Raw genomic sequence first — 16,689 nt, forward strand, 5'->3', positions numbered from 1 at the left:
TTTAAATATAATTCACATATGCTTTAAGTATCTGGAAAAGTATAAAGAATAATGTACCTAATGCTTGCACCTATCAGCCAACTTTGTCAAACCTAAATATTTCACTATATTTTAAAATGAGGAAAATAAAAAGAGGAAAAAGTAGTTCAGATCTAGGAAATAAAAAGCTTAAGTTATCTCTTACATTGCATTAGATGGAATTTTACAGTAAGTACACTTACTTAACAGCAACACTTGTACGTAGTGCCATGTTTCAGATTTTTTTGTTGTCTCCTCTATGTTACATATATCTCTAATGTGACAGACACATAGTGGTTTTGCATGCATTTTCAAAGGGGGAAAAAATGTCATTTGAAGTGCTTAAATTCATTCACAGAACTAGATGTTTTTCTGTGATTATTATCACAGATTCTCAGAGTTAGAAAATTTGAGGTTATCTAACTATGAAAACAGGGGTGGGCAAAAGTACGTTTACAGTAGTGAGTATGTGAAACCGAGTTTATTCTTGTATTATTATTTATTAATTATTTTCCATATGAACAACTGTATACCTACTTTTGCCCACCCCTGTATATATGTTTAAATAAAACATTACAGACATATTTGAAGTCCCTTACCAATATGCTGGGTATGAATGCGTTTAGTTGAGATTTGAATTTCTTTGAACACTAGTGAAGTTGAACATTATTTATGTGCATTTGTTTTTTAAATTTTCTTGTTTGTGAATTTTTTACCCATAACTTGCCAACTAAAACTAGTATGGCCTTTTAATTGATTTATAAATTCTGGCTACCAACCCTTAATCAGTTATATGCGTTGTCAATGCCGTCTCCCTGTCTGTGGCTCATCCTTCCCTTTATTTCCAGTGTCTTCTTTTGTACTCAAGTTTTTCATATTAACATAGTCAAATATGTTACATTTTGCCTTTATGATTCATACTTTTGATGTCTTGCTGAAGAAATCTTCCTGTACCCTGAAGCCATAAAAACTCTTATATTTTTATCTAAATATTTTATTGTTTGGCTAGTGATATTTGGGTTTATAACCCAGTTGGAATTGATTTTTTGTGTAAGACATAGTCAGGAATCTAACTTTTTTCTTCATATGGGTATGTAGGGGTGGGGTGGGCAGGAAAAACCCAAGTTCTCTTTTCTGCGGCCACTGATTAACTGGGAATTTCTCCCCTTGACTCCCTGACTGAGTCAGCCACACGCTTACCGCCCTCCCTTTGGCTCCTGGGGGCTTCTATCAGAAAAGGCCACAGCCTCTCCCCTCATCCCTACCACCATTAGCATTCCTCTAGCTGTAGCCATGATTATATTGTATCATCATTTTTTCATAGGTCCATACACTGTGTAGACGTGTGTGAACACACACACACACACACCCCCCCAACAAATTCTTCACAGGAACAGGGACCTAGAAGCATTGTGATTAAAATTTTAGGATCTAGAATGTACCATTTACTAGCTGTTGGACTTTGGCAAATTACCTAACCTCCCTGTGCCTCAATTTCTCCATCTGTAAAATGGGGGAAAATACTTACCTTAGAAGGATGTTTAAGTCATTAACACATGTTGAGAAATGTGACCCATAAGAAGAACTCCATAAATGTTGGTTTACTAGAATTAATCTCTGTATCCCCAATTCTGAGCAGTGCCTGGCAGTCAGCAAGCCCCAGTAAGCAGTTGTCTCATGAATATAAGTCCAGGAGCTCTAATCTAAGCACATCCTTTGCGTTTGACCTTGTCTGAGGAACCTGACCCCTAGATGGGTGCTGATGCTCCAGCCAGAGCAATGCCAGCAAGAAGCCCAAAGTCGGGGAGACCATGGGAAGAGCGGCTTTCTCAGTGGATGTGTAGCCTAAAATAGAGACCAAGGGCAGAATCACTGCCAGGAGCCTGGAACTGTGAAGGACCAGGGGTCAATGGGGTGTACATCAATGTCTGGGATCTTTCCAAAGCAAGGTCAGGTCAGGTGGGAGGTGAGGGTACAGCAATGGCCCGCCTCCAGCAGTCAGACCTGGGCTGCGGGAGAAGGACTCGGGCACCAAGGCCAGCGCTGAGAGCTGAGGAGCCGAGGTGAGGCTTGGAGTCTCCTGCGCCTCCTTGTTCCCCGCCTCCCTCCCCCAGGGCCGGGCCCTGCAGGTCTGCATGACCACACTCCCATGGAACCGCAGACTGGGGACAGAAGCACATCCTCAATTCTGGGAAGCTGGGAGGCCGGTGATGTCAGCAGAGACGTCACAGGTGACAGGCACTTAAGCCACCTTCCTCCAGATAGAAGACCTCACCCTCCCACACCAGCCTACAGGCCTCAAACTGACTGCCTCTCTCTCCCACCCTTCAGTCTCTTTCTGGCAATGGCACAGCCTCAGCCTCAGGTTCCATCCTGTGGGCCCAGGTCCCATCGGGACTGAAGGTAAGCAAGGAACTGCCTGACAGAAACGGCCGCAAATGGGCCGCCCGAGCAGGAGGCAGTGAGTCCTCAGTCCTCCGAGGGATGGCAGCAGAGAGCGCAGCGCGGGACGCACTGGAATTTCCCAGAGGGGTCTGGCTGGCGTGCCGTTGGCAGTTGGATTCGATACCTTTAACATCACCTTTGAGAAGTGATGAATCTGCAGTTCCAAGCCATCTTCCTCCTCATGTGGCAGGACACAACTCTTCTGCCCAGGTGGCCTGGAGTGCCCAGAGTTCAGAGTCACTCTCCGCAGACCCTGGCTCTGGAAGGCCCCTGTGAACATGTACTTCAGGGAAGCAGGAGGCCTCTCTCAGCTGCTCTGTTTGACTGAGACACAATTAGCAGAGGGATCATGGTTTCCTTGGAAGACAGAGGAGCCCCAGCCAGTCTGATGGAGCTTTGTGGGCTGCAGTGGGGAAGGAAGCTCCCCTACCCTGTCCTGCCTGGCAAGGCCAAGGACTGGGGGGACCCCTGAGCAGCGGGCACTGCCAACGTCCTGGCAGGGTTGTTCATGAGGATGGATTAGAATCAGGCCAACAAGGAGAAGAGGGGCTGGGGTAGCAGAGATAGAACTTTCCAGCCTGGCCTTGAGGCTCCGAAAGGACAGTTAAGGGGGGAGACCACAGAGGAACTTGCATAATCCATCACAAGGGTTTCATAGCCCCTGGTCAGGAAGGAAATGAGAGTCACAGAGCAGGGCGAAGAGTGGGTTAGTCAGAGGCACGGGGTCCCAGACCCTGTCTCGTTGAATTCAGTCTTAGTCACACTCCTCCCAGACCCTGTGGAGGGGAGCAGGCAGGTCTCCAGAAGACCCCTCAAGGTCCCCACAGCCTGCCCATTGCAGCTTTCAGACACAAAGCTTCTCCCCTCTGGGCTGGTAAGGACTTTCATTCCTTTGCTCCCCCTTCCTCATCTCCTTCGCAGGAAAAAATGACCCGTGCTGGTTGGGGACCATCTCAGCCTCAAGAAGTCACCCCATCACTGGGAGAGCAGCTCTGTGTCTCACACAGGTGCTCACTGCAAAATGATTTCTGCCTTCAGATCCTGGGCTTCTCCCCCAGAGCAGCCAACTTAGAGTGCTGGGGTCTGTTTTTAGCGATGCTGGAATATTCCACAGCCAGAAATGGGTCAGGTGTGGTCTTTGACCTGGGGTGGGTGTTGACGTAGATGGGGAGAGCCCAGGTGGCCAGCACAGGTTAATGTCCAGAAAGCGAGCATTAGTGCTAAGGGGCAAATTAAACTTGCTGCCTGCATTTCATTTGCATCAAACCAGTAAACTTAATCAAGGTTAGGTCACTGCAAGTTCCAAACTTAAGGATCACATTTAAGCATAACCTATTTGCTGACGAAGTTATACTATACAATAGTGTCCTTTAAATTTTTTTTGACCAAGTACCACAATGAAAAGCATTATATTTTACCACACACACTTCTCCTAGAATTAAAGTTCAATGAAAAATTACTCTTCCAATGTGCAAAGCTTTTCTATTTTGTTTTATAAGAATATTATTTTGACCCACTAAACAGACTTTACACAGTTTGAAAAATAAGTATATAAATCCACTGCTACTTTAGCATTTTTATATCTTGGCAATTTAAAAGCAATGAGGTCCAATGTAACTCTGGCCCACTCTGTGCCAATACTGTGTCAAGAGACACATCCCTGGGTATGTGGTTAATAAACACACGGCACTTAGGTGCTGAACAAATTGATCAACAAAAAAAGAGGTAATCATCAAAAGACATGAATCTGATTATCTTGCACAAAATACTGTAGAATTTACATGTGATTGATGCTAAACACTTAAAACTTGGAGGATTAAAAAGTGCTTCAAGTGCTTTTAGGAAGACATTATTTAAATATAATAGCAACAATTAAAAAAACAATACCATGAACCAGCTGGCTGGTATGGCTCAGTGGACTGAGCCCCGGCCAGCGAACCAAAGTGTTGATGGTTCAATTCCCAGTCAGGGCACATGCCTGGCTTGCAGGCTAGATCCCCAGTTGGGGGTGTGTAAGAGGCAACTGATTGATGTATCTCTAACACACTGATGTTTCCCTTACTCTCTTTCTCCCTCCCTTTCCCTCTTTCTAAAATTAAATAAATAAAAGCTTTTCTAAAAATTACCATGAACCAGAAAAGGTTTTAGATAAATTTGTTTTGAAATCCTTAACTATAAAAAGATGACAAAATATATGATCCCAAATGGATACTAGAATACCTGGTTTTAGGCAAATTAGCGCCGGCCTCTCAGGCCCCAGTTTCCTTTTTGGTAAACGGGCACAATACGTCCGTCTCATGGTTCATGGGCCCTTATCGTGGCTGAGCACTCGGTGGTCTGCTTGGAGCCAGCAGCGGGTTTACCGGTCCTGCCTCTTCCTCGGCCTTTGCTGAGATACAGGGTCAGGAGGAGGGTGAGCACCAGCAGCAGCAGCAGGAGGCCCCGTCATGCTGGAGATGATATTCCAGTGGCCGGGCGGGGGGGGGGGGGGGAGCTTTGGAAAAGAGACCAGCCAGGCAAGGAAAGTCGAAGCCACACGCCTGCAGGGAAACCACCCCTCCCCCATGGCTGCTGTCACACGGGCCAGGGGGCAGCCCCTGGTCAAGGTTTCTGCCCCGGAGACCACGCGGTCTCACGGTGCAGCTCCACCTCAGGCATGCTTGCTCTGTAAAGCAGGAACGATGTCTCCAGTTTTGCTCTGACCGTTTGCTGTCCTCTAACTGGCCTTCTGGGCCTCTGTTTTGGGGTCTGCGCTCACCTCTCCTCTCCTGTATCCTTCCATTAACTATTCTTGATCCCAGTTCCTCACCCTGAGCCCTTCGCTGTGAGATGCAGCTAGCGCTTGGACAGTACTGCTGTCATTTGACAAACAGCTCTGTGCATAACAAAAGCATTTTAGTAGGTCTTAAGTCAAAGGGAGAAACAAGGTAGACTTTCTTACAACATAGCAGTCTCCTAGGGAAGGTGCCTGGGGTACCCGGGGCCTTGGGGGCCAGGCAGCAGCTCCAGGGACACCAACCACTCAGCTCCGCTGACCAGCACCACTTGGTTTCTGGTGCAGTGCTTTGGACACGGAGCTGCGGTTTGCAGGAGCCCAGGATTCACAGTGACAGAGTGTGGAGTGAGCGTGGGAGGACTGAGGCAGGAAGAAAAGCAGCTGTCAGGCCAGTCGCAGGGCTTGAGGCCTGGAAACCATCAGGCAGAAGTGAAGAAATCAGGCCATGGGCTGTGGTGACGACAGAGTGTGCCTGTTCCCGAGAGCCCTGTGGCTCTGGGATAGCTCCCTGGAAAGGAGGAGATGGGCTGGGAGCAGCGAGGGCGGAGCAGTGACGCTGGCCCCAAGTGTCGTGGCCCAGCTGACCATCCACCAGCTCAGTTTGATGCCAAGTGAAAACAACAGTTTGCAGCCATTTGGAAGAACTGTGAAGGTCAGGGTCCCTTGCTGGCCTCACAGTGAAATGTGTCAGGTCCACCTGGAATGTGTCAGGCCCACCTGCCGGCTCCTCCATGCACACATCCTGAGCATCCCAGGGAGCTGGGTTTTCTTTGCTTTGGTCCCTACAGGACAGCCTTCACAGGTGAGCTCCGGTGTCTCAGCCTGTTGCTCAGGAAACTTGGTTGTCTCACCCACCAAAGGCAGTCGCAACCTCAACCTGTCTGAAACCCTTACCTGCCGTCCCCCTTGCTGTTAGGATCCAGGCCCCCCCCACCCCCCGGAGATCTGGGGACAAGAGTGAGAACAGAAAGACGGAAGTGAAATGCTGAGATTTGGGGAAAATGTCCCAGAGGCCTAGAGGTCTAAAGAGGCCACCAGGCCCATAGCAGCTGGGGAGCTGGGGCACGCGGTCTGTACCTCCTCTCAGGGCTCAGTGTCCTTCCTTACCATGGAGATCACGCGGAGCAGGCTCCACAGACGGGCAGTGCGTGTGGGTCTACACAGTCCCAGGAGCCCCTTATCCCGGGCAAGCAGGGACAGAGACTGCCTTGTTAGCCATTCTGCCTGACATTAGGGCACAGCTCAGGCCTCTGCCTGGGTCCAGCACCCATCATCTGGGGACCGTGCTCCCCTCCACCCTCCCTGTCCCCTTACAATCGAGGACAAAAGTAGAGAAATAGTTTCCAAAGGTCTTTAAAAATGTAGACTATGACACAATATTATAACCTGAAAAGAATTTGAGGACCAGCAGTCACGAGGGACTCAGTTGTCTGCAGTTCATGTTCTTTCATTTTATTCTGAAAAGGCTTGAGGTAGGAATTAGTGTCCTCTTTCACAGGAGAGGAAAATGAGGTCCGCCAGGGTTAGTGACTTGCAGCGGTCACACAGGAGCAGTTGGCGCCCTGGGGGCCCTGGGGCCCTGGGGCCTGGGCTCGAGCCCTGCGCAGCGCTCTCCCGGGGGGCGCGCTGCTCTCGCAAGAAGCAGGGCTGTCATGCTGTTGTGGGGTCTGGATGGAGGTGAGCTCTTGGGGACCTATTTTTCCCCAGGTGAGTTAAACCTGCTCCCAATTATGTACCAGGCGGTGGCCACACCTCCCTGATAGGGAGGACAGATGTCAGTGTGTGTGTGTGTGTGTGTGTGTGTGTGTGTGTGTGTACCAGCAGGAGGCCAGGTAGTTTCTCAGTCCAAGTCTGCCCACTAGTGCCCCCTCCAGGACACAGGGAAGAGGTGCCTCCTCCTCATGGTCCCTTAGGATTACCCCCTGCCCTCTCCTTTCTCCCCACATCCATCTTGGAGTGGCCCCACTAAGACTCTGGTTGTGTCACTCTCCTGCCTATGCCACATGCTATCCCACTTGGGAGGCCCCTGACCCAGGGCAGACAGTAGAGGTGCCGCATCTATCCCTCAGTGCTTTCTCCAATCACTCCAGGATGGTGGACCCCCCTCTTCAGGGGACGAATGCAGCCCACATTCTCCAGCCTTCCCTGCAGAAGAGGCAAAGCGTGAGCCAGGAGCCTGTGAGGCGGGGCAGGCGTCTCAGGCCATTGGGCCAGGCTCCTTGGCTCCATTCGCCCCACCCCACCCTGCCCCTACCAGGCAATCCTCCAGGCTGTGGTCTGCTCTGAGTGGTCTTTGCTGTGTAACAGTGGCTCCTCTGTTCCCAGAGGAAAATGACACTCTGGGGTTGGGGGATGCCAATCCCCCTTTTCTCTGAGCTGCGGTCCCCCGTTCAGTGGACCCTGGAGGACCCTCAGTCCCCTGCAAGAGCTCAGACCTGCAGTCCAGGTGTGGGAACGGGAAGAGAGAGCCCTGAGTTCAGCCTCTGCACCCCAGTCTGGGGGCAAGCTTGTCCTGCCACTGAGGGGGACCCTCAGCTGCCCATCACAGCTGTCACTGGAGGATCTGGCCAGCAGGTGGCAGCAGTGAGAGGGCAGCTCTGCGGGCTCCCAGGAGTTAAGGGACAAGTAGCCAAAGTCAGGGCAGGGCATATCGGAGGTCTGCCAGAGGACACACGGCTCAGGGGATGCGGGCTTGGACAGCTCTGGGGTCCCCTGCTGCTAATACCTGTGGGGACCCCCAGTTCTTATTCATTGTTCCTTCTCTTCGAGGGCTGGCCTTTGGGACACCTGCTGCCTCTGAAATTCTCTCCCAAGTTCTTGGGGGAAGCAGAGGGAAGCTGAAGACACAGGGTCCGGGTGGTGAGAGGGTGGCTGTCCACCCCACCCCAACCCCTCCCCGCAGCTTGATAGCAGGGCTTCCAAGCTGATGGAAGCTGAGGCTCTGTCTGTAAACAGCACCACTCAGCTGGGCCCTGGTCAGCTGTGGCTCTAAGCAGAATTCCCTCAGTGGCTTTTCCCAGGACTTGCTGGTGGTGCTCTCCACCCTGGGCCTCTCCCCAGGTTCCTGGCAGCCCAGGGGCACGGAGCAGGTGAAGTGCAGCCTCTGGTTAGGGAAGGCCTGAGCCCAGCGTTGCATAAGTCCTCACCCCCCAACCTGGCTCCAATCCAGACAGGCCCCCATCTTCACTCCTATTACAGACTCCTGGGGTCCCTCTGGGAGAAGCTCCCCCACTCCATAAGTGGCCTTAAACCAAGCAGGTTTCCAAGGAGGCTCCGGTCTTCCAGCTGGGTCCCTCCAGGGTCGAGCAGGGTCCCTGCACATGCTGTAGCCTGTGAGGACCAGGGAGAGAGCTGAAGAACAGTGGGCTCCTACTCACCGTCCCCTGTGCTCCTGGGCCAGCACAGCTCGTCTCCGGGCCCTGCGTCCGCTTCCTGCCAGGTCAGCCCCGAGGTTGCCCCTGCCTCCCTACCCTTCTCCCTCCCTGGGCGCCTCACAGCCCTCCTGACTGGACACAGGTGAGGACACATTGCCTGGGGACTGTCCGCACTCAGGCACCATAGAAAGTGTCTCAAGCCCCCAGCGTTCTGCCCTCAGGAGGCTGGGAGGACGGGCTCTACTCACTTCCCATGTGTCTCTTCTTCCAGAACCCATAGACCACGATCATCATCGCAGGCACCAAGAGGAAGGTCAGCACCCCCACAAGCACAGCGGGGTTGGAATCCTGGTGCCTGAGGAGGCAGGACAGAGCGGGAAGATGAGCACCAGCTTCCCCCACCCTGACCCAGGCCTTTCCGTACACCACACGAGATGAGTCAGAAGAGGGGAAACCCTGATGGCCCCTGTGAGGAGCGATGGTTTCTCTTCCATGGGAACCCAGCTCTGGGTGAAGGAAGTGAGGCACTCAGAATTCAGGGGAGGAAGTCCCCAGCTGCAGGGGAGCATCTCCACTTTACCACCCCTCCTCTATTCCCCCAAATCTGCTATTGTTGAGGACAAAGACTCTATAAGAGACCCCCATTTGTGACAGAAAGGATGAAGGCCTTACTCTGTCATAATGACAGAGGATGTCTCTTTGCACCTTCATCCTCTGTAACAGATGCTGTGGGTCCCTTGCCTGTATCACTTCCATGTGCACATGACATCAGAACCTCCATTCATATATATTTGGGGGGGGGGGTGCCTGAGGACTTTCTTTGGTCATTCGCCACATATGGCTGGCAGAACTCTACTGATGACCAACAGCAGTGGGTAAATAAATACCCCTGCTCCCTTGCCATTCGGGTGGCTACTTGACAGTGGAGCCCGGAGTTCCCCACTGGGACAGGGCTCTTGCTCCCCACAGTGGCAGTACCCTGGTTACACGCTTTACCAGCTGCTTTCCTTCCCTTCCCTGTCTCACTTCCCCATGCTCTTCCCTGTGTTCCAAATATGACATCAATCCTGACCTCAGAGTCTGCTTCTGGGGGAACCCAAATTAAAGCATTCCCCCATTTCCCTCTCTCCAAGCCACCTACCTCCCTGTCTTGTCTCTACCCTCTCCTCTCCATCCATAAAATCTTGAGCTGACCCCTCCCTGCCCTCATGGGAAAGAGTGGGTGAGAGGGGAAGGTCTGCTACAACATTTGCATCTTGAGTTCTCTTCAGGCACCCAGAATTGTTGCCATGCTTGGTAAAATGTCATTCAGCCCCCAGACCCATGGGTACCTGATGGGGGATAATTTGTTGAGGAGAGATCTGCTGGTGTGGCATGTTCTCGTGGTGGGTGATCTGGTGCGCAGGTGACGGGCCTTAGTGGAAATGGATACAGGGCCAGCCAAGGAGGCCCTGGAATTGCCAGGAGATGCAGTCACTGTCGGGAGCCCCTTGGTCCTTCTGGGCCCCAGGGTGGAGGGGCTGGTGAAGCTGTATCCTGCCACAGAGCTGAGCCTGATGGTCCCTGAGGCAGTGGAGGACAAGAGCCTGGCCAAGGTGAGGACTCCAGGTGTGAACAGCCTCACACTGGTGGTGAAAGGGGCATCCGGGCCTGAGGCGGGGGCTTGGCCCGTTGTGACGACAATTCCACTCTTGAGGATGTTGGACAGCTGTGTAAGAGGAGTGTTTCTCGCGGTTGTAGGGACTGAGGGACCAGAGAGGGAGGAACATTAGAGTGAGTTAAGGGCCTGGGTGCTGGGAGCAGATCCTGGCAACCCACCTGGCTGTCTGGATGCTGTCCTTGTCTCCCCTCCTGACCTTGGACCTAGGATTCTGCTCTGCTGGGTGACCAGGTGTGTGTGTGTTCAGAGGGTGATGTCAGGAAGAAGAAGTAGGCACAACAAAGACAGAAGACACCTTCACAATTTCTTTAGCCTTACCTGCCAGGCCTCCTGGGCCCAGAGGACTACCCCTTCCCTATCCCCAACTCTTTTGTTGCTTATAGACCCTCCTTATTTCTGTGAATCAAAGAGATTTATCTACTATGATGTTGGACAGAGACTTTTCCAGTTGCTCCATAATTGACAACTAGGGTCCAGAGATGAGGACAAAGGAGCATCAAAGGCCTAGATTCCAAAGAACACAAGCAGCAGGGTCAGAGAGCTTCCCTAAGGGTTTTCTGAGAAACTCCAATCCTACCGTCATCCATCAACCCAGCCCTTTACCATCCCATTTTCCAGAAGGCTGGTGTTTGGAAGGTCGAGGAAAAGGGAGTTGTAATTCTGAGGTCTAATCTAGGGGGTAGTGTTGCGTCTGTCTCTGCAGGGAACAAGAAAACTGGATAAAGACGGCGGGGGTTAGGGAAGGCTGCTGCATCCCACGACTGTGCATGGCAAGGATGCCATGGGGCCAGGGGGTCACCATAAAAGATGCCCTTTTTTCTGAGCAAGGAAACCCAGAACAAGTAGCACGGGTGAGGGTAGGCATAGAGGAGGGTGACCTGGAGCCAGATCTCCCACATCATCATCATAATGAGCAGTGGGCAGAACCAAAGGACTCTTCAAAGAGTTCACAAATAGGTGCCTTGGGAGAGAAGCTTGGACACCCACTTCCTGGAGGACCTCACAGGGCTGGGCAGAAAAGGAGTTGACGTCCAACAGAAAGAGAACTCTAACAAGGGTCAGTGAAGCCACATAACCTTCCTTCCTGCCCTAGTATACCCAGGAGTTAGGGGTAAAGGGGTAGACATGCAAAAGGTGACTAAGAATCCCCCTTCCGCACCTCCAGAGATGAAGGAGAAGGAGTTAGGCAGCGGGCTACTTGTCCTTCCCCATTTCAGGTGCTTTGGCCATGAAACCTGGTCTTCAAGGGGGAATAAAAAAGAGTTCGTATATTGCTAGAAGATTATAGTCTTCAACTGGGCCGAAGATTTTTTATTTCCTAAAAAATGGAAAGGTCTTCAAATTTGGAATCTCCCCCAATTGTCATTAAGAGATATAGAGTGAGATTTGACATAGTAAAATATCAAATTCATGTTTGCATCCCTACAACTTCAGTTAAAACTTCAGTAAACTGGTTTCAACTACTTCCCTGGGTCTCAATTAGAACAAAAGTGGAGGAACGAGATGGGGCACCACATCCTAGATGTGGGGACGCAGTTGGGTTAGGGAAACAGAGAAGAATGGACAATGAATTTCATAATCATTGGCTACCTTTTTCAGGCTCTTTTGCTGGCCATTCACCCTTTCCTATCTATAAACGTGGGAGGACCTTGGCGCCTTCTTCTTTTTCTACACTCAGCAGAGAGATTATATCTCCTTGACTTTTTAAGAACTTTATAGAGATATAATTTACATCTCTTATAACACACCCATTTATAGTGTCAAGTTCAATGATGTTTAGCAAACTCACAGAGTCACGCCCCCATCGCCACAGTCAATTTGAGAATAGTTTCATCATCTCAAAAAGAAACTCCTCGCCCGTTGGCCATTACCCCTCAGCCCCAAGCATCCATTAATCTACTTTCTGCCTCTATAGATTTCTCTAATACCCTTGACTTCAAACTATCTTTGTAGAGAGACTTTCAAATATACCCCCAGCTCTGGCCTCTCACCTGAGCTTCAGGCTGATAGATCAACTGTCTGCTTCCTTTCTCCATGTGATGTTCTAGGAGGTATTTTAAAGGTACCATGACAAAATAGAGCTCTTCATTTTTCTCCCCCAAACTATCCCCTCTTTCAGATCTCCCCTACCCATTCCATGGTACCGCTGTCCCCCTTGCCGATGAAACGGCACACCTTGGAGTTATCCTTGATTTTTCACTTTTGCTCACCTCCCACACAAGCAAATCCAGTCTTACTTCAAAAAATGTACAGGGAGGGCAGGAGTCTGACCATCATAAATTTTAGCCCCTCCAGTTTTTTCCAACTTCAGGGACCACGTCCTATTCCAAGACACTGTCATTTCCAGCCAGGATGCCCACAATGTCTCCTCTGCCTATTCTCTTACCCGTCCATGGTCCTCTACACAGCAGCCATTAATGTCTTAAAGATAAGCCACAACACACCCTGCTGAGCTCTGCAATAACTATTATACTTAGAATAAAACTCAAACTCCGTTATCATGGACTTTAGGGCTGCTCTTTGACTCTCCAACCTTATCTATCATTCTGCCCACACTCAATATGGACCGCCACGCAGGCCTGCCTTATACAGCGCTAGCTCCTCCTCACCACTGTGCCTTTGCACATGCATTTCTCCCCACTTAAAAGGAACTTTGAAGCACCCACATTTCAACACAGTTAGAAAGCTCCCATCATTTAGGGCTCTGTTTGATGACACCTGCTCAAGGATGTCTTCTCTGAACCCTGGAACTCCAGCAGCTCTCCCCATCACTGAGCTACTTTCTAGTTTATCGCACTGGTTTATTTTCTTAAGAACATTAATTGTCATCTGCAATTATTGCCTGATGATGTACTATTGCCTGTCATATCCCATAGGGAAGAATTCTGTCTGTTTTTGCTCACCACTGTGTTCTTGGGGCTTAGAAAGTGGCTGGCACATAATCAGGGTTCAGTGACTATATATTAAAGAGAAAGCTGAAGAAAACAAAGCAGAGAGTCCTGAGTTCAAATCTCACCTTTGCCACTTGCTAGCTCTGTTATCTTGGACAAGGTCAGAGGCACATAGGTGGTTTTAGATCTCATTTTCTTCATCTATAAAATGGTGACAATCATGTTTGTGAAGCTGTCTGTGAAAGCCCCACCATACAACGCGCCCATTGATGGGTCATTATTCTTAGTTTATCCGATGTTAGTGGAGTGCAGGGCAGGGAGGACACCCCCCACCGTCCCAGTGCCCCAGCAGGCCTGCTCACCTGGAGACACTTCCAGCTGGAAGCCCATCAGAGGGTAGAGGGTTCCAGAGCTGTTGCGCATGCACCAGTACCGGCCTGAGTCCTGGCGCCTGAGGGCCACCATGGTGACATTGATCACCTTGGCCTGGGTATCGTCTTGCAGCAAGTAGCGCGGCCCCTGCACCCAGAGCCGGGTAAACCCAGGCTCACACTTCTTCTTCCTGATTTTGCACCAGACCTTGCCCTCCACATGTTTTTTGCGGCTCTTGTAGGAGCACTGCACAGACAGGGTCTCCCCTTCAAAATGCTGCACTTTGGAGTACACATTCTCGGCAGGGACACCTGGGGAGACATGCCATGTTGAGCAAGTTCTGGCGAGAGAGGAGGAAGGTGACATCTTGAAACTTGAAGCTTGTGGTGAAGGAGAGGAGGTGGATAGTTCCCTGCAGACATGGGATCCACAGTCTGAGAGAGAAACAGCCCTACTCGGAGGGAGCTGCTCCAGTCTGAGAGGGGAGATGCAGGCCCCTTTCTTCACGGTACTTTCTAGCCTGATGGGAACATGACAAGCCCTATCTGCAGAGCCCTGTGGGCATGCCCTCAAGACATGACCCCGGGCTTGCCCTCAATAAGACAGACACACAAATGCAAACACGCGTCAGTAAGTTATGAAATTCCAGAGCACAAACAGCTTAAGTAGAGAAGAAGATCCAATCTTAATTTTAAAACATTAAGAGTAGTTATTTATTTTACAAACAGGTTCACCATAGATATCTTTTAAATAGCTGTTGCAGTGGCTCATTCTAGGTGGTGTTTAATTTAAAAATATCTTAGCTACATAAAACCCATAGATTGAATATGCCCCAAAGTGCACAGAAACTTTCATCAGACTGCAAGCCAAAGAATTCTACAATTATCCACTGTTCATTTCCAACACATTGTACTCTATGCCTAGGAATAAGATGTGGCCTGTACACTTCATGATCCACAGCCTGCTGGGGAGAGAGTAGAACTAGGTCAGGGGTGGTTGAATCGGGGCACAGGGGAGAGAGAGAGGTGGGGTGGGGTCTCTCCACCCCTCTGCCTGCCGTAAGCTCAGCTCTTGCTCCTTAACACTCTAGAGCCTTCTGCAAACAAGCAATACACACAAGTTACTCCCCAGTAAGACAGAATAGAGCACACGTTTTGGATTCTAAATAAATATGGGTTAAAACTCTGATTCTAGCACATGAACAGATCAAGTTGGCTATGAGAACTATACCCCAGTACAGTGCCTTGAATATAGCAGGTGCTCAATGCGTACTTCCTTTCCCCAAATGCAAGTAGTTGTAGACTTCTGTACTAAAGCCCAGAGCTGTTAACCAAGGGCCTGGCACCCAAGACACCTGCCTCAGTTTCCAACACAGCTGCCACTGTAGTTAGGCTTGGAGTAAGGTAACACCCTCTCTGAACATCACTTTGTCCCACACAAACTAGAATGATCCATCTCAGTTATTTGGAGGGTGGGAGTTTTGGGGGGACCCCAAAATGGCTCAGCACAGGAGACAGTCTTCTGCCCTGGCAGAGAGAGAGGCATGTCTCAGGGAGGTGCATGGATGGGGTGATCTTGGAAAAGGGTCTCTGGGGTACTGTGTTCATTCCTGTCCACCACCCACCCTCTCACAGCTGGTGAAGAGTAGGTTTTTCCAACCCCCACCATGCCCAGAGCCGATCAGGAAGTGGTAATGTGGTTGTCATGGCAGCGAGGGAGGCAGGATTGGGTGACCTCCTCCCCCTTTAAAGAACATTCATGCCTGTGGGGTGGGAGAGGGCTTCAAGGATTGCTTCCACTCAGGACAGGGAGTGGTGGCATCAGCATTCTGAGAAAAAGCAAGTTCAAAGCACGCACACATGATGCAATGATTCCTGTAACAACCAAATGTGGCCTTCCTGGCAGAGGCCAAGGGAAGAGGCTTTTCGTGTGAGGAACCTGAGTGCTCTTGGCCAGAGGTCATGAGGAAGCCAAGCAGAGATGGTCCAGAGTTTTGTGAGATCCAGGGAAGCTTTGCCTGGGGCCAGGTATTAGGATGGAACCTTCTCTTTGGTCTCTGGTAAGGAGCTACTTAAGCCAGCCCAACCTCCTCTTCCCCCTCCTCCAACTCCACAAAATATTAAACAAGATCATTGGGCAAGAAAGAGCCAGTAGGGAGGATCCAGGAAAAGGCCATAGTCCCCCACCTGCCCCCAGCCAGCCCCCCCACCTTCTCACCTGAAACGCAGCCCTGGAGCCACAGGAGGAAGAGCAGCAGTAACAAGGTGGGAGCCATGACTCCATCCAGCTGGGGACAGTCACAGGCCAGCAGGGGGCCAGGACACCCCTCAGATCCAAGGTTAGGGCCCCAGGCCGATGCAGTCTAGACCCCTTGGGTCTACCAGAGGACAATCTGGACTTCTAAAAGTGAAGTTGCCCATTTAGGGAAGTGAGAAAGTCACGGGACCCACTGTGAACGGCAGACCGCAGGAGCCCACAGACCCTATGGGAGGGCGGTGCCGGCTACAGTTTCCGCCCTCTTCCTCGAAACTTCAGGCAGGTGTGGCTGCTCCACCCAGTCTGGGCCCCGAGCCCAGGGAGGGCTCACAGGGTCTGAAGACTTCCCACGCTCTCTAGATTCCCTCCTGGAAACTGGCCCAATAGATGTGCCTCCTATTTTGAGAGAAGGGGTCCATCTAGGTGCTAGTGTGAAGTTTCTAGAACCTCCAGTACAGACTTCCCTGAAATTATCTGGGTTCAGACATCCAGGGGCTGGGTCTGTGTGGCCAGGGAGAGGCATCTTGGAGATTACATTTTTCACAAACACACACTCAAAGGTGTCTCCTAAGAACTCTCATTCATTCATTCATTCATTCATTCATTCATTCATCCCTCACTGAATGCATTCATTCTGGCTGGCTTCCTCTCTCTCTCTCTCTCTCTCTCTCTCTCTCTCTCTCTCTCTCTCTCACACACACACACACACACACACACACACACATGCGCGCGCACACACACACTCCTGGCTGGTCAGAACTGTCACTCGTGCTCACGCTTACAAATAACCCCATCCATGCTGAAATGCAATCTTATTTTTGTCACAGGCAGGATGATAAGGGGAAAAAAGATGCAAAAGATGCAAATTGTAAAACTCAGAGCATAAAGTTTGGGTTC

The 16,689-nt window shown here is 50.6% G+C and overlaps 1 protein-coding gene across 1 annotated transcript; it reads right to left on the reverse strand.

The window, feature by feature from the left end:
* Nucleotides 1–8,381: 8,381 nt before the first annotated feature.
* Nucleotides 8,382–15,820, reverse strand: TREML2 (triggering receptor expressed on myeloid cells like 2). Its single transcript, XM_054568747.1, has 5 exons — nucleotides 15,754–15,820; nucleotides 13,527–13,847; nucleotides 9,945–10,356; nucleotides 8,862–8,968; nucleotides 8,382–8,569 (listed from the first exon to the last, which is right to left on the reverse strand). The coding sequence occupies exons 1-5, from the start codon at nucleotides 15,809–15,811 to the stop codon at nucleotides 8,382–8,384; spliced, it is 1,086 nt and encodes a 361-aa protein (XP_054424722.1). The 5' UTR covers nucleotides 15,812–15,820.
* Between the last annotated feature and the right edge of the window lie 869 nt (nucleotides 15,821–16,689).

Source organism: Pteronotus mesoamericanus, unplaced genomic scaffold (assembly GCF_021234165.1).
Source record: "Pteronotus mesoamericanus isolate MK-2021 breed Mesoamerican mustached bat unplaced genomic scaffold, CSHL_Meso_final contig_20, whole genome shotgun sequence".
NCBI classification, from domain to species: domain Eukaryota; kingdom Metazoa; phylum Chordata; class Mammalia; order Chiroptera; family Mormoopidae; genus Pteronotus; species Pteronotus mesoamericanus.

Coding starts and splice junctions, on each gene's coding strand:
- TREML2 (XM_054568747.1), bottom strand. CDS start 15,811: ATGGCTCCCACCTTGTTACTGCTGCTCTTCCTCCTGTGGCTCCAGGGC. Junction 13,848..15,753: donor GCTCCAGGGCTGCGTTTCAG/GTGAGAAGGTGG, acceptor ATGTCTCCCCAG/GTGTCCCTGCCGAGAATGTG. Junction 10,357..13,526: donor CCAGCTGGAAGTGTCTCCAG/GTGAGCAGGCCT, acceptor CTGGTCCCTCAG/TCCCTACAACCGCGAGAAAC.